This window comes from Amphiura filiformis, chromosome 6 (genome assembly GCF_039555335.1).
Source record: "Amphiura filiformis chromosome 6, Afil_fr2py, whole genome shotgun sequence".
NCBI lineage: Eukaryota > Metazoa > Echinodermata > Ophiuroidea > Amphilepidida > Amphiuridae > Amphiura > Amphiura filiformis.
Window position 1 is genome coordinate 18,164,956 of NC_092633.1, and position 18,893 is coordinate 18,183,848.

Below are 18,893 nucleotides of genomic sequence, written 5' to 3' on the forward strand. Positions count from 1 at the left end.
TTGCAATGAAGTTCAACTGATACCAAAAATGTGTCGCATATTGAACATTTGTTTTTTACCTACAGAAGAAGGGAGTATTACTAAGATTATGCAACATATCATTACATTTCCATTTGACCAGTTTTAAGGTCAAAGCAGGGCATTATCTGTAGAGTGACGGAGATGATGTCAAGGAATGGAAATTCTGCTGTATCATCTCCGACATGTGACGGAAATGATTCTCTCATAGTGAAAATCACCCCCAAACGTCATATCCGTCACAAAATTGTGACGGATATGACGTGATGGTATATTACAAAATTAACAAACTTACGACCCTAGTGGTACAACTATAACATACACAAGGTCAATAAAGGAGGTGAATAAAAATAAACGTACAACTGTTGTAGTTTTGACAAAAGTAAAATAAATAATGCGAACATTTTAGGTATCAGAAGCGTTCGGAAATGATGATTAATAAAGGTACCCACGCGTATGAGTGAAGAAATGGTTATAGTTTTGATGAATTTATTGCGCCAACATGAGGAAAAAATGTCTAAATGAATTTACTGCATATTGACTTGTGCTCTCTAGGTCAAATAAATGACCTTACAAAATTAGTATTTTTCTCCAGGCGCTTCTAAATTTTCGTGACGGTAGATGACGCAGACATATATAGGGACATGAAATTTTAGACATATAGGGTGAAATTATTTTTACTCCTGGCTATGAAAGATGTGTTACAATAACTTTTTCTACAATGTACAATAAATAAAAACTCCCTTTAAAAGGGAAGGCCAGCCTCATGCAGAAGAGGTCTTGTAAATAGTTTGGGTCACCGTGAAGGGCATTTTTTAGGATCACGCTTACATCCATGTTACATGACAGTTCACCAAACCATCAATGGTGAGAACATGCACAAAGAAAAAAAAAAAACATTAACTCCTATAACTCCTGTCAACTCTTTAATTCATGACTCCAAATTGTTCTGTATTTTTGTCTTTACTGCTTTTTACCCATGCTTATTATTAAAATCAAGAAATACACTGCAGTTGTTAGTTAATTCGCTATGTTAACTCAACTTACATGCACATTTTATTTTAAAATAATTTTATATTATTACGCAATGTATAGTTTACTATAAAGTAGATAGTGGCAAGCACATGATAAAGGACTGATCATTCACTACAATCTTCACTTTTAAACTGTATTTTTGAATGTGTTGATTGTTAGTCCGAAACTCCTGCAAAGCTATATGGACATGGCATCTTACCTACTCCATTCTGTAATAGTCTGCATTGTGTGTTTTCTCAGTCTTCAATCATTTTGTTGAATGTAATTTTATGAATCAAATAAAAAAGATAGAAATTGGCCTCACTTTAGTTATGTGTCATTTTACAGTATTTATAATTTATAAAGTAAGACAATAATTTATTTATTTTCTATAAGTGCATGTCAAAATATGGGATATATTGTTCAATATTATAGCTAGCCCTAAAAACTTTATTTTCAATCGGATTTTTCCCGTTGAAAAGACAAAACTGATGTTAAAGATAGCAATAATATCATCAATAACATTTTGAGTCAATTTTATCCATAAAACGATACAGGATAGGATAGATAATTACTTTGACTTCAATGTGGTCCATATAATGAAGATTTTGATTCTACAACATTATTAAATCTGTTATCAACATATCAATTATGCACTCACAGGCAACCAAACATCATGCTATGCTCAGTAGTCCACTGATATGACCTCGTGATCATTCCCCCGTTTTGACCATGTCATTTTTTTTTGATATGCTGATTGCTGAACAAGTTTATGTTTATATGTGTAGGCCTAACCTATGATAACTTTTTAAGTCATAATTAATTCAAACATAACTTTGGCAATACTCAATCGTTTTTAGTTCGTTGAAACGGCAAAACATACTTTCTTTTCCTTGCAAATTGAATTAGCAGACATCAAAAACATTTCCACCACGAGAAGTAAAAAAAAATAATTCATACCAATAGAAGAAGGCTATAATCTTAGCTAATCTTTAGTGTACACAAACGCCATCTCAGAATTAGGTACCAGCCCTATGGGCTGGCGATAACTTGTCATTCCCGGTGTTTTTTACGATGCTGAAGTTATCCAGTAAAAGATATCAGCATCAAAAATTTTGATGACCCCAATCGGGACATGGGGTTTTGGGGGTTGTGACACCCTGTATAAGCAAGTTTCTCGAAAATAAGAACTTCTTTTAATATTTTGATGTTTTGAGATATAAAAGGAACGTCAATACTAAACAACTGCAAAAAAATAAAATTCAAATCATGTTTCAGTATTTTAGTTATGACTCCTGAAAGTGGAGGGACTGCAATCGTGCACCTTACCGAAGAATGACCCTTTTCTCAAAAAATAATAACACACTGGTAACAAAAGTTATGTATATTATTGGGGCAAGGAATCCAACTACTACTGTATAAGTGGTTATTTTCGCGTACAGTTATTTTCGCGAATTGGAGTGAGAGAGACATTTTTGGGATTGTTATTTTCACGATTGCCTAGTCTTGCCCTATACTTGCAATACATTTATACATATATTCGCGAGGTGTTAATTTCGCGGATGGCACTCCATTCGCGAAATCCGCGAAAATAAAACCCTCGCGAAAATTACCACTTATACAGTACACTGAAATTTCAGTGATTCAAGACAAGTGGTTCAGTATTATATGACAGGAAATGAGGTACATCCTAGCGTTACCTTATTTCTTATCATAAATAACAAACCGCTTGTCGTGGGACACTGAAATTCCAGTGTAGTAACTGGATTCCTTGCCCCTATAATATACATAACTTTTGTTACCAGTGTGTTTTTAGTTTTTGAGAAAAATGCAAAAATAGACACAAATTTAACGAAGGGTGTAGTACCCCCTTAAATCATGAATTTTGCAACAAGCGAAACAGGTTTAAGTTGATGAAGCGCAAAGATTAATCTCACAAAATTCTACTTTTACACAGCGTTATATTTATTGGATGTCTGGTACATGTCATGTATAACTGATTTTGTCTGCATATACAGGGTGTCCCAGAATGATCTATACCGGGAAAGATGGAATTGTTTAGGTATGAAGGGCATGTTAAATGGTCATATTGTTTTACATTTTAAGTTTTACATATATTTAGCTTTCTCAGATTTTTTAGATTTTAAAAATTGGACGTTTCTAGTAGAAGTTATAGAAGATTGCGTAAAATGGTGAATTCTAAGTTTTGACAACACAACCTATTTTGAAAACCTGTAACATTACTAACCGTTCAGCACAAAGTTATTTGAAAAAAGTTATGCAGGTATTTTAGTTGTGCCCTGTTCATATTTCCACTAAATAGCCGATATCTATGTATTATTTATGACTTTACGAAGCAATCATTATATGGAATTAAGGATTTGCGACATAATTCCATTCTCTCTTTGGCGGTAGTTTTATTTATTGTGGTGTGAGGTCCATGTCATTTGAAATGCTTGCAGAAGTCGTGGTACAGAAAAGATGGCTCCTCAATTTATTGTACAGCAGCGTGGATTTCTTTCAAAAACTTAATGGCAAACCGGCAGCCATGTTGAGACGCAAAGAAGATTCATTAGACGATTTCTGCGAGCACGCATTCCAGTCAAAGGAGCGATAGTGTATAACGTAAAGAAGTTTGACGAGCACAGAACTGTCAGGAATCGAAGCTTCAGGTGCTCGTAAGACTGTAAGAACTAAAGCGAACATTGCAGCTGTCCGGCAAGCTTTAAGGCGCAACCCCAACAGTAGTTGTCGTCGAAATGCTGTGCCAAACATCCCACGTTCTTTATTTAATCGTATCGTACCATTTTCAAGGGTATGCGAGTCGTTTGCGCTGAAAATGAAAAGCAGGTTTTCATCGATTTTACATTATTGCATGCCACGCCAAAACAAATACAGGTAGCGTGCTGAAATTAACAGAATAATTAGGAGACATGTCCAGCATTATAATGCAGGTATCAAAAATAGCTACACTTCCCGTCTTCTATTTTTAGTTTTTTTTGCAAACACGGTACAAATCATTCTGGGACACCCTGTAGTACAACAAAGCAGTTGGAAACAAACAACAGACACAACATATCTTGGTATTTGTACAAAGACCTGTGAAGTTGACATGCATTTATCTTCAATACAATATCTATTATTTTGCTTTCCCAATCAATATCATATGCCTTACATTGACCCCATCAATTACAAACAGTTCAGTAGCCATTCATAAATAATATAGGCTTATCTGTGAACTTGAAAGTTGGCTTACTTGTCCACTCCTTGTTGACAATTTGACTAGGTGTGGGCAGGCCTGTAGTCAGAATATTTTCGTGGGGGTGCGGATTTTCCAAATGCAGACCTTTTCAAGAGAAATCTTCATTCTGGCTTAAAGTGGACCTTCATCCCCTCTGCAATCGATTTTTGGATCCTATTAACATGATTTGGGGTATGTTTATTAAAATTATTGACATTTTTGGCCCAATTTTGCTGTTTTTTACAGGCAAGGTAAATTTTTTGTAGTTTTATGTAAGTGTGAAGGGCCTGGTCTGCATGTCTGGAGCAATTGTTTGCCAATTCTCTTCTAATTTGCACCATTAACCCTAACCCACAAGTGGTGGTATCACAAGTGTTGGTGTGGGTGCTCACCTCCATCCAGGGGGTGGTACCCTGGATTTTGGGTTTTTGATAGATTTGGCTGGGTTCAGATTGAAAAAAAGACACTGCTCACACTTGAAAAACTTGCCATGATTTAAAAACCAAAAGAGTATTGAGCAAATTTTTAATAAACTTGCTAAATGCAGCATTATTTTCATTAACCCCATTTGTTGCTCTGTGATCTTGTTGAAAAAAGTTACAAGCATTTCTATGGTAAATGGTCAGATTTCAAATGTTGTGGAAGTCCTGGATCATTTTGCATAGATTACTGGATGAGTATCCAATGCGGTATATGTTTTTAACTTTGATACTGGGTTTTTATTGAATTTCCAAATGAAAAGTTATTGAAGTTCACATATTTTATTCCATATGTGAACGGAATGCTGATGAGTGAAAGTAGAAGTAAACTGATGTGAAATTCAGACACCTGGTACATCTTGTATTGTTTAAATTTGTAACCTTAGGGCAAAATATGTCCCAAAAAAGAACATTTACTATCAATATTGATATCTGAAGTGGGTCCTAATGCAGTCATCCATTCATTGATTGGTTTGTTCCAAAGATTAAGCATTGATTGTAAGTACTAATCGGTGATATACAAATAGACTTATTGAATCAATTTATGTAGTACTTGAGTATGAAATGGTCAGGGATGCAGTAATTTTGTTCATTATTAGTCATCACATAAATGAATTGAGGAGAGGGCTGGGTTACAACTTGATTCGATGAATGTTCACAGAAATATTTAAATGATGGGATTAGGGGTAATTATTCCACCATAGCTATGTATTAATTGAAAGGATACATATTTTGAGTTTCTTTCAGATTAGGCTTCAGTAGGCTGGAATTTATTACAGTTTCAATTGAATCATCTTGTTACTCACAAAATGAACTTGTATCTATTGTAGGCCTATATATCAATTAATTTGACCTGACACTTCCTTCTATCCAGGGCGGCGCCACAGGGGGGCAGGGGGGGCAATTGCCCCCCCCTATGATTTCCAAAAAAAGAGGTAAAAGGAAGGAAAAAAAAAAAAAAGAAAAGAAGGAGAGAAAAGGAGGGGAGAGAAAGGGAGGAGGAGAAGAAGAAAAGGAGCCATTCCCTTCCTGGCCATAAACTCCCCTTCGGACATCTTGCCCCTTGTGGAATGCTGACCTCACGCGGTTTTAAAGTTGTTGGTTTTATATTTTGGGCCCATTTTCGCAAATCTTCCCCATAAAAGTTACATGGTCTCTCTTGCCTTTCTCCCAAATATTTTGGAAAAATCCTGGCTACATCACTGTCCTGACGCGACACACGCAAGTCGTGTGTCATCAGTGCCAGCAATTAGGCCTAATCATTATAAATAAGTTTACTTTCAGTCCGATATCACACATTTTTACGGGCTTTCATCACATTGTATATCCAAAACCTATACTAGAACGCCTCTCTCAGATAGTGTAAAAATTATGCACCAATATAAATAAGCAATTGGCTTCTTAATACGGCCAGGGGAGTAGCCAGGAGGCATTGGGGCTGATTTTGAAAAGGTGGACCTGTTTTGGACTTTTCCCTAAAATTTTGACCAAGAAAGCATAAAGAACCCAAATTTGTTCACTCGCTACGCTCGCGAGTGGGCATTTTGGCCTTTTCTGACTGAAAAAGCATAAAAAACCTGCTTTTTTTTTTTTTTTACGCTCTCTACGCTCGCAAAGTTCACCTTTTCGCGCAACTTTATTTAACTTTTCAGTGCACCATATTTCACCAGTATAATCTTCAATATCGCAAATTTTCGCGCACTTCGTGCACATTTGTACCATGAATTTATTCTGTTGCCAAAAGGTGTTGGATTTACTACGTAATTGAGTAGGTCCATGCCTAAAACCAGCGGGCCGAAAGTCGGGCCGGTGAATGAAATCGATAAAAATATGCGGTTGGAAAATAAATAAATAACCCCCAAAAGGGTGAAAATGTTGAATCAAATGGCTTCATTTGTGCTTTCATTTTGAAAATTTTCCAAATTCTGAGGGGGGCACATCCCCCCTCAGACACCCCCCTGCGTCGCGCAAGCGCGACGGCCAGCGCTATCGCCAGTGCTGTACGGTGCAAAAACTGATTGAGGAGCCAATGGCTCCTAACTTTATATATTTAGGCGCCCAAATTTTGCTCCCAGGTTACAAATCTGAGGTGCCAACTGAACAGCCATGTGTGTTGAATGTTCATATACTCTGATCTTCATATTCCCATTGAACACTACACACTTCATACGCAGCATTTACAGTACACGTAGGCCTATATGTTTTCCAGGAAGTCCCCATTGAGATATCATGATAAATGCATATTCATAGCATACATTTGTACTCTTGAATGCTACATTACATACATGTTTTGTTTTTGGCGATTAAAAGCTTCAGCAGTTGGTCGCCATTGGCGCCAGGGATTGAATATTTAGTCGCCATCAGCAAAAATCTAGTCGCCAATGCGCCTAAAATGGTCCCACCGTACAGCACTGGCTATCGCGCCGCATACCAAATTTCACAAAATGTTTGCCCCCCCTATCAAAATACCCTGGCGCCGCCCCTGCTTCTATCATATGTCATATGGAGTGCCCGGGATGGAGTGATGATGATGTTGGATGCCCGGGGTTGGATGACTTGGTCAATGTCATTACGTCACTCAAAACTGCTACATTTTGGCATTTAGTAATAGTATTGTTATTTTGTAGAATTTCAGTTTTATCATCTGGAATCGGCTTCATTTACTGTAGATATCCACCTCTGAATTCATAAGATAAAAAATGCATATTTATAGACAGTAGAGAGAAATTGTTCCAATATGATTTTTGTAAGAAGACTGGATGCAGAAATAATTTGCTTTGAAAAAAGTTTCAAATCTTGTATTTGAGGATTCACCCTATCCTGTACTTTTCATGATCATCAGCAGCGCTGTCACTTCCATAAATTAGATATTGTTGATTTAACAACTCACATGATGGACATGTTGAAAAAATAAATTGAAAACTAGTTGATATATTTATTTGCTATGTGATCTTCAAGTGACATTTTTATGAACTTTGTAAGAGCAGTAACACCAATGTGTATGTCACTGCTAAGATGCCAAGAGCACCGATGTTGATTTAAACATTGGATGTCGGAATTTGCATATCCCATGCTCCTTTGGATGTACGTACAGAGATAAATTTGATCTCGGAGGAAGGTGTGGCTGCTAGAGACATGGCAAAGGTGCTACCCATAGATGGCCTACCGTAAAACCTCGTCTACAAGCACATAGTGTGCTTCTGATGAAAGCTACATTAATCCAGGCGCCATTATGGAGTTTGAGCAAATAAATTACGGATCCAAGCATATACAAATTAGTATTATTTTAAGACCAATCTATTGTATTGGTATATTTACACTTGTCTCAAATTAATTTAGCTTTTATAAAAAAACACTATATATGCTTGTAGACGGGGTTTTACGGTATGTGCTGCCAGTCCAGTGACCAGCCTACCCGAGTGTCCTGATTTGCAATTGAAAAGTAATGTAAACTCATGAAAATGCTGAATTGTCATCAGATTGTCTCACACTTCTCACTCTTTCATTACATACGTACATACATACATACATAAAGGTATTTATATAGCGCCTTTAAAATTTATCAAAGCGCTGAACAAGGAGAGAAAGGATGGGGGAAAAAAAGAAACACAGCGGAACAAGAAAGAAGCTAACTGAAAAGGTGAGTTTTCAGTTTCTTCCTGAAGACTGGAATTGATGGAGACTCCCTGATGGCTTTAGGGAGTTTGTTCCATTCCATTTCATTGGCCCGCTTTGCCATGATCTGATTCAACCAGGCCAAAGAAGGTCATTTTGGAAATTGAAATATTGTCACCCTCAATTTGCACAGCTATGTGTGTGTGTGACAACTGATGACATCATATATATACACTTCTGAAATATTGTTTACAAGATCCATTTTCTTTATAAATGTGTTATAAATTTTTATGCTTCCACTGCCACTGCTTATAATTCTCCAGTCTTAAAATAGCAATAAATGATTGGCTCAATTATACATTAAGTTCATGATGTACAAGTATAGTTCATGTTCCCAGAAACATTTTTGTATTTGCACGACAAATATAATGAAAATGACACTTTCTTTTGAAATAAAAACTATTCTCTTATTTTCTTTCATTTGTTTAAATTTACATTTGTTTGATTTTTTTTATCGTATATATTTTTGGGAAAAATAAATGCAAACTTTACTTACAGTATACATATTATAACAAATATGTAGGTAAACAAGCAAACGAAAACAGGAAATTGTAAATAATAGGATCAATTTTACAGTATTTGAGCATAGACTGTAGAGTGATTTGATCCTATTTGGTTTGCTTGAGAGAACTGGTCCTCCATGATATCACATATTTACAGCCAAGTCACCTTTGATACCAATATCAACACTCAACAGGGAACTGCATGCTGGGATTTCTTAAAATAGATCAGCGCATATGATTGCATTTCTATTGCTAGACAGTCATAGATGTAATTTACACCTGGTATTTCCCACGCTGCTTAGCAATAGCTAACCGTATTCCTCTGCTGGAGAGTAAGGACGGACGTGCATGTAGCCCTAGAGGTGTACATAATAGTCGTTCACTTGAGCTTTTTAAAACAAATATTGTCATTTTTATGAATATATACAAGTTCAGAGGCTAATGAGTTTGAGTGTAAAGTAATTAGCGCTTGTTATTTTGCCCTCTAGTGACTTGGGTTTAGAAACACATGGGTAGCATATTTTGATGGTCAGTATATTGTCAGAAAAAAATAGGTTTCTTTATGTATTTAATGCAAAAGTTGATTTTCAGTATTTGCTTACAACAGGGCTTACAATTGTACATGTATATGTTTATAATAAAAAAATATATTAAAATGGTTTAAAATTTGGCATTTAAAATCTGGATTGGATTTTAAAAAACTGCATGTGTGTTTACCTGAAATATAAAATGGGTAAATCGAGAAGGTTTAGGTAAAACTATTTCATTCTTGAAAATTATATCTTGTTCCTGCAAGTAACTTCTGTTGAAAAATTGTATGATTTTAATAAACAAAAAGAGAGAGAGAAAAAAAAGAAGAATTGACCATGTATAATGCATCACTATGTTGAAGCATCATGCATAAATAATGTTAGCTACCTAAATGTAAATAAATGTAAAGGTTAACCCATCAACCTTTCCTACATTAGTACATTACTTTTCCAGTGCAGTGAAATAAATTCACCATATTCAAAATAATAATTCACAAAGTCTATGTTTGATTGATGTCATTATTCATCTGAATTGAAATAGGAATAAATCAATTTTGGATTGGCGGGATAAATCAACATTATGTGACACAATCTGATTCACTCGAGCCAAAGTCTGAAGTTTTGAAAATCTAGTTGTTACCATTTCTACATTGCTCAGTACCTAAGATTACTAATGTCAAAATCCTTAAGTTCCTAGCGTTCTTGGCTGCAAAGTTAGTACTTTTTGATGTGTCTAACTATTTCTTATGTATTTTGTTTTTTACTCATTAACTTTTGCCAATATATCTCAATTTTATTATTAGCGACTTCAGCCTGAGGGGATCAGATTGTCATATATCACATATGGCTTTATACATTTTATGTATGTACTGGTATGTTTATATTATTGACTGAATGACTGTGGTAAGAAACTTTGTGGTTATGCATTCCTGAATGTGAAGTGAATTGACTTGTAACATTTTATATTTGTGTGCTTTGCTTCTTACAGTCACAATGACAGGCAGACCAGCTTCATCCATCCTATAAAAGGCAGAACAGAAGTAGAAAGTGATGACCTTTTACTCCTAGAACCGTAAGTATACATTGAATTATTTTCCTTTCATTTTCAGCCAGGTAATTACAAAATCTTATTTTCGATAACTCATGATTTTGTTTTAAGGTATGTAAATGACTGGTTAGTTGCAGGCCTTTTTTGTTTGTAGCTAGTGATCAAAAATGAAATTTACATACACTTGTTATTGTTAATTAAACTTGGGAATTAAAAATAAGAATGCAAGGCAGTTATGAATATGAGTTTCATTCATTTAGTGTTTTGTGATTGTTGAATATACCAGTTATCTTCATCAGATATCCAGTAAACTAATCACTCACAACTATAACGGCTGCTAACTGCTGGTCTAGAATCACACTAGAGAGTGATATTTGAGCACTCGCTTAGCATCATACTAGTGAGAGATTGACCACTCGCCTTCAAAATCTAGACACAAAAGGCTGTAGTTAGGTGTGTGTTGGTTATTTTCTGTAATAATAGTAGGGCCTTTATAGTGAACTTATAGTATTTTGTATTCAGAGGAAAAAGACCAATAACAGCAAAGGTTTTATAGACTAATTTGGCAGTGAAAAATTAGGAAGCCTACAAGGTCTCAGGCACTTTGGAAGGAACAGTTTGTCATGTTAGGCATATAATGCAAAGCACTGACCAATTTATATCTTTCAAAGTGTTTTTATGATGAATTAAAATGCTAAAGTAGAGTTTTAAAAAAGAAATGTATAATTTCATCAATTTAGAAAGTGCTATTTTGCTCATACTTTTGTTTGCTCATAATTTATTACTTTTACATTGTTCTTTTAGACATGATAGAGAAAGATTACACCCCAGTTCTGCAGAACAAACCATGTCGGCACCTCCTTCCTTCAACGTCTCCGCCAAAGTTGCCTCGCCTTCACCATTCAGACCTTCTACCAAACAAAACACTGCTTCCACTCCAATGTCTCCTGCATCTCCATCTGGTGGTCTATCAGACAAGCCTAGTTTCAAAGCCAGGACCATACCAAAGGTTGCCACGCCAACTCCCAAGAGAAGTGATAACTCTGACATCGCAATGGAGGGATGGCTGTATAAACAGGATAGTGGTGGACTTAGATTATGGAAGAGAAGATGGTGTGTTATATCTAACTACTGTCTATTCTACTACAGAGGTAGGATTCAATGCCTATACTTTGATCAGCTCGTAATCGGTGGGCCTTATAACATCACAGATTAATATAAATATATTTTATTTTGAAAATTGTCTTGTAACATCTCGCCAGAGTATCGCAAATTATTAATTCAAGTAGATACTTTGTCTACTTTATTTAACATGCACAATATAGACCAGACAGGTCAACTATATGACACTAAACGTGGGTCTTCTTTTCGGCGTAGTGGTAAAAGCCTAACAATTCCCACCGATTACAAGCTGATCAAAGTATATATACTTCTTTCTGGCCTGTGTTTTGACTATTTGTAGCACCATCTGAATGATCTGAACCAGCTTAGGCTATTGGCTACTTGCATTGTTCCGCCTTTATGTACTATGTGCGTGGAGAGCCTCAAATATAACATTCTGTGTAAGGTTACATAATTCTTCCTTTCATGTATGCTGCCAGTTCGAGGCTCTCCCCGCACATAGTGCATAATGGTGGAACCATGCAAGTAGCGAATAGGTGGCAATTTTGAAATCAGTTTCTGCTTTCTGCTATTAATATAACACATTTGATTGATTACTGTGCAAGTTGATGATGATAATTGCTAAATTTTCAAAATTGCCTCTTTGACTTTATTGGCTCAGATTGTGTGTAATACTCACATTTAGTTATTTTTGCTTAAAAAGAGACCTAAAATTAAAAGATACAGGATGGATCCCATTTGGCAGGATTTGTTAAACTTAATTTTTACAATATATATATAGAATGAAAAAGTATTAACTTTTATATTTTAACATATATCTTTGGGAAGGAAATGTGGGGCACTTATGTGCATGTTTTCATATATTTTCTTTGTTAATGTATGGTTAAAACATTTTGTGCATCCTATCTATTTATTTATAGAATGCAGTAAAGTAGTTATGAAGCCATGAATTTGTACAATGTTTACGGAAGACAGTCAACAGAACATCAAATAGGCATATTAATATACATCAAATCTAGCCACCACAGGCATGCATGCTGGTAGAGTATAGACAGCCAAGCACAATTTATGTATTTGATTTAAAGAGGCATGGTCTGACTTGTCATGTTCTGTTTTCTATCTTCGATTGAGGCCTACCATAAAGACAATATGTTTCCAAATTTTGAGCTGTATTGCTCCAGTGGTTCTGATGTGAGAAACAAAAACGTGTATAATGCCCCATAGGATAGTACATACACTTCTGGTGTGGTTACCACAAAGCACTAAAAAAATATATCGTGCGGAAAATTTCACAGGAGAAAATTATGAGTTTTCGAAATTTCTTCTGATACCAAAATCTCAATTTTGAAGAAGGAAAATAGGGATGAGACTGTTGATTTGATCAAGGACCTTAAATGTAAAAGTACATTGAATGTAAAGTATTGGTTTTGATTAAATTGACAAATTCTTCATTACTATTTTCCTAACATTTGTTATATTCAGAGAACCTTTATGGATAGCAGACTTCCTTCTATCTATCTTACTTTGTCAGGTCAGACACAAGTGTCTGCACATCCACCAATGCTTTAGTGTAAGAAATCATCAAATAACTGTGAATGTTGACAAGAATGTGATTGAATAACGGTGATTGTGGAAAAGAAAATGGCATTTAATTATCCTCAACATTTATATTTCTTGACTTCAGAAATTTAATTTACAAGTTTTCCTTAGTTGCGCTGGACAAAAGTGGGCGTTTCTTTTTTTTCTTCTTTTATTGTTACATTTTCTACATTATATTTCCTATCTTTGTCTTTTTAATTGAATGAATATTTGAAGAATTCAGAACAAAACATGATATATCCGAAAAGGCTGCTGCATGTATTTTTTTTAAATTAATATTGTTATGCATAGATTTAACCATCACTGTATCGAAGACAAACAGCACAGAGCAGCACATAGTGTATAACATGTTCTGTACCTGAATTTGTTATTTATTTTTAGCCTTTCAATTCAGTTGTAGCATCCTTATTAGAAATGGCCTCTCAATGGTCAATCCAAGCGAATATTTTCATGTTTTTATTGCAAAACCTTTCTATATATACAATCTTGAGGTCATTAACATTGAATAACTCCAAAGCGTTACTACATTTGAAGGATGCAACATACAGTTAGTGATGTAACAATTGGCGGTGGGGGAATGTATTTTCCTACACTTTTTGTTAACAAATGAAAGAAGAACTACTTATAGAATTTTATGTAAGGCAATAACAAATTGAGTTTTGGAATTGAATCTAATACTGGAATGTACCTTTTTTGCAGCTTTTGCAATAACAAATTATGAGTAGGGGAGAGCGGGGAGTGTTCGCCCTATTTTTTTCTGACCAGCCTAGCGATGTCAATTTTAAGGTTAGGGATGACCTGATTAGCCCATGTGAAAGCCCTATGTCTTAACTATATACGGCCACAATCCCAGACCTATAGGCCTTACAATAGCAACAGGATAGAGCAAACAAAAAAGTTTTGCAAAGTGGCGAACTTGCCCCATATTGGGACAGGTTCGCCCATATGGTGGGGTAAGTTCACCCTAATCACAAAAAAGGTTTAAACATTGCATAACAATAACATATTCAATGCAAACATTTAGCAAGAGTATACAGGGCATTCGTTCTCTTCTGGGGAGTCACTAAATTTGTTGCAGGGGTCGGGTCAGGGTAAAATGTAGGGGTCCAAAGTGAGCTTAAACGTATCATGTTTACAACTTCGGGGAGAAATGGATTAGGACATAAACTGTGGTATGAGTAATACCGATATCACATAACTTTAAAAAAACATGTTTTTCAGTAGTTTTACCTTGTTTAATGGTTTAATTATCAATATTTTGCATAATACGCTGATGGGGCAGGTTCGCCCTCCAGTTTGGGGTAAGTCCGCCCGGGGAAGATATAGGGCGAACATGCCCCGTTCTCAAAAGGGTGAACGAGCCCCTTGTGCACATTTTTGTATTTTCTTCAGGGTATGCAAAACACAAATCGAATCAGGAGATTATAACTGCATTAAATCTTTGACAAATCCCATATGTTCCCAATACAGATTTCCATTAAAACCATCTGTATTTATGTGTCAATGATATTGATAATACAACATTATGAATGCAAGAAAAAATTACGTTTTGGTGTAATTTTTTGTTTTGGCTGCAGTTCGATGAACACGTCTCTATATGTCGCGTAGCTAATATGAGAAGTTTATAATGACATATGTCACCTAATTTTGCCATCACCAAATTCCCTGATAGCCGTAGTGCTGAGAAACAAGGGATGGGCGAACCTGCCCCTAAGGCGAACACTCCCCGCTCTCTCCTAAATGTTCCCATCATTGGAGTGGTACTATATACACATAATAGTGTTTTGTAATCAATGCATTGTTAAATGGGAAGCCAGTGAAGTTCATTTGTGAGTTCGGTGTACTTAAGTGATCTTGAATTACCTACAATGGGTAAGGATCCAAAATAGGTTCTTATTAATTTATACATACGTTTGTGCATTGAAATTGTAAAATTAATGTATTCATGAAATAAGAAGGTCCTTTCCAGTAGACAAATTATGGAAATGTTATACATAATCACATATGTGCTGTAAAGAATGTGTTATCAAGATGTTTGCAATTTTCTCCCATCGTATGCTGTCCATACATTTTATGCCATCCGTACATCTGGTCATTCATCCCAACCTGAGCTATATTTATCTAAATATTTGCCAGTGATGCCAATAGTATTTCATTCATCTGCGGTGAAAACAAAGGTCAAAGGTTACCAAGGGCTGTGGTAACCCGGTATTTTGTGGATGGAGTATAGGGACATAGGTCACTTGGTTGGTGGCACTCAAAAGTGTAAGATTTATCAAGTTGATAATTAAAATCTAGTCAACTGGACTTACTATTTTTGACTGGCGATGTTTCACACCCTATCCTGGATGCTTCCTCAAGCTGTCTGATTTTTCGGGTCACAGATCTGACAGCATCCAGGATAGGATGTGAAACATCACCAGTCAAAAATAGTAAGTCCAGTTGACTAGATTTTTATTATCAACTTGATATTTTATGTTGAGCCACTTTTTACATTTACTGTCACTATGCTCAAATAAATAAAGCAGGACCCAAGTGCAGTGTTACAAATGAAACATATGTATGTTTACTTGGTTATGATACCACAAAACTTTAATCAATATTTTGCACTTTCTCACAGTGAGGCGCCAAAAATCATTTGCAAATTGGCTCAACTTACCCCAATGGTGGGGTAAGTTGAGTCAATCGCTAGAACAAGTTGAGCCACCATAGAAATGCACAGTATATGCCATAGCTGTGAAATTCAATTTTGCCTTTTTTTTTTTTTTTGTTGTTTTCAGGTATTTATTTCGAAATATAGTTTGATATAGAAGTAGTTTGATCTAAATATTGCATACAAGTAATTTCTGACAAGGTTTTGGGGAAATTTCTACAGGTTTTTCCTATGCTCAACTTGCCCCATGGCCTGTGGCTCAACTTACCCCATGTGACCCTTTTTGTCAACAACCAAGCCTCCCGCCTGACTAAAACTTGTTACAGTTGTAAATAGTTTTCTAAAATAGTGTTCATATATCACATCCTCAATACCCAGAATGCTATCATTTTAGCCTTTTTCTTTCTGGGTGAAACATGAAAAAAATTGGTTTTTGCCAAAAGTTCAAAAAAAGTGCGAAAAATGAACTTTTTAATGCAGCTTTCTTACCTTATGTGCAAGTGATTATACCCGCATGCAATAGCATGCAGGGTATCTTCCCATCCTGTGGTTTCTTCTCCTTCTTATACCCGCATGCGAAGCATGGACGGGTATATTGCCATCCTTGGGTTTCATCTCCTTCTCCTCCTTCTCCTTCATCAAACACATCATTCTGTCAAGGCTAGCGCTAAAACTACAAAGGCCCTGGGGCCCATATGTGGTACACTTATGGGCCCTACCCAGTAAAGTGCCTTTTGCCCATCTTGGCCCCAGAGGTCAAAGGTCACGGGCCCCAGGGGCCCAAATGTGAAAATACAAAGCACGCCATTTCTCATCATATGAAGCAGCCTCAGGGCCCTGAGTTGGTACACTAATAGCCCTAGGGGTACTCTATATATACAAATATACAAGAGCCCATATGTTATATATTATGGGCCCCAGGGGCCCATATGTTAAAATATGGTGCAACAGATTGACAAGCCTAGCTCTATAAGTATAAGATGACTAGGGCTCATATGTGGCATATGTATGGGCCCTAAGTTGTAGATGTGCCTTTTGCCCATTTTGGCCCCAAATGTACAAGGCTAGGGGCCCCAGGGGCCTAAATGTTAAAACAAAGGGCCGGCCGTTTCTCAGCAAATAAAGTAGCTACAGGGTTCAGATTTGGTACACAGATAGGTCTTTAGTATTATATTGTCATATGTATATATAACCCCCATATGTCACATAATATGGGCCCCAGGGCCCCAAAAGCTAAAACATAGGGCCGGCCGTTACTCAGTAAATAAAGCAGCTACAGTGCCCAGCTTGAGTTTTCTGATAGTACTTGAGAATTTTACTTCAACATATGTACATGAGCCCCATAAGTCAAATATTATGGGCCCCAGGGCCCCAAATGTTAAAACAAAGGGCCGGCCGTTTCTCATCAAATAAAGCAGCTTCAGGGCTCAGAGTTTGTACACAGATTGCACCTGAGAATTATATAGTTATATGTGCATATGAGCCCCATATGTCACATAATATGGGCCCAGGGCCCCAAACGCTAAAACACAGGGCCGGCCGTTACTCAGTAAATAAAGCAGCTACACTGTCCAGCTTGAGTCTACTGATAGCACTTGAGAATTATACTTCAACATAATTATGTAAGTCATAAGTCAAATATTATGGGCCCCAGGGCCCCAAATGTTAAAACAAAGGGCGGGCTGTTTCTCATCAAAGAAATCAGCTTCCGGGCTCAGAATTTGTACACAGATAGCACCTGAGAATTGTATTTTTACTAACACCCACACACCCATCCACCCCACACACGTGGACTAAACAGACAGATCGTGCGTATTATGTCATTATTGGAAATACCAGCGTGAAGCGTTAAGGCTGTTCAGTTAAATTACATACCCATTGGCTGTTCCATTTAATTTACATACTCCCTCTGAAATGTCCCCCTAAAGGCTGTTCCGTTTAATTTACCTACCCCCTCTGAAATGGCGGTTCCATTTAATTTACATACTCCCTCTGGAATAGTTTCCCCTAATCATATTGCATAGCCTCACTGTGAGTAAGAGAGACTGACAACAGCAACTTATGGAGAGTAAGAGAGCGACTCCCCTGGGAGGGACTTTATACAATTTCTTTATTTTAAGTGCTAAGACAGTGCAACCTACATTCAATTAAAGCTTGTGACTTGGACTTTCACTTTTTACACATTTTCTGCCCAATTGGACGACTTTTTACAATTTCTTTATTTTAAGTCCTCAGAAATAAGGACTATAAGTTTGGCTACACCGATAACATGCGGGTATAGCCGTATTTGTGTACAAATATATAGCCTTCTAGTTCTTTTCCTCCTTCTCCATCAAACACATCATTCTGTCAAGGCTAGCGCTAAAACTACAAAGGCCCTGGGGCCCATATGTGGTACACTTATGTGCCTTACCCCGTAGAAGTGCCTTTTGCCCATCTTGGCCCCAGAGGTCTTAGGTCACGGGCCCCAGGGGCCCAAATGTGAAAATACAAAGCACGTCATTTCTCATCAAATGAAGCAGCCTCAGGGCCCTGAGTTGGTACACTGATAGCCCTAGGGGTACTCTATATTTACAAATATAAAAGAGCCCCATGTGTTATATATTATGGGCCCCAGGGGCCCAAATGTTAAATTATGGTGCAACAGATTGACAAGCCTAGCTCTAAATGTACAAGATCACTAGGGCTCATATGTGGCATATGTATGGGCCCTAAGTTGTAGATGTGCCTTTTGCCCATTTTGGCCCCAGATGTACAAGGCTGGGGGCCCCAGGGGCCCAAATGTTAAAACAAAGGGCCGGCCGTTTCTCAGCATATAAAGTAGCTACAGGGTTCAGATTTAGTACACAGATAGGTCTTTAGTATTATATTGTCATAGGTATATATAATCCCCAAATGTCACATAATATGGGCCCCAGGGCCCCAAACGCTAAAACATAGGGCCGGCCGTTACTCAGTAAATAAAGTAGCTACAGTGGCCAGCTTGAGTCTACTGAAAGCACTTGAGAATC

General features: G+C 36.7%; 1 protein-coding gene across 9 annotated transcripts in view; it reads left to right on the forward strand.

Moving 5' to 3' along the window:
• The window catches only part of LOC140155085 (uncharacterized), a 100,867-nt gene that overhangs the window by 22,494 nt on the left and 59,480 nt on the right, over positions 1-18,893 (forward strand). For all 9 annotated transcript variants that reach the window (XM_072177776.1, XM_072177778.1, XM_072177779.1 and 6 more), the window contains exons 4-5: positions 10,449-10,532; positions 11,313-11,659. In XM_072177776.1, the coding sequence (XP_072033877.1) occupies positions 10,449-10,532; positions 11,313-11,659 (431 nt within the window). The remainder of the gene's footprint in view (positions 1-10,448; positions 10,533-11,312; positions 11,660-18,893) is intronic.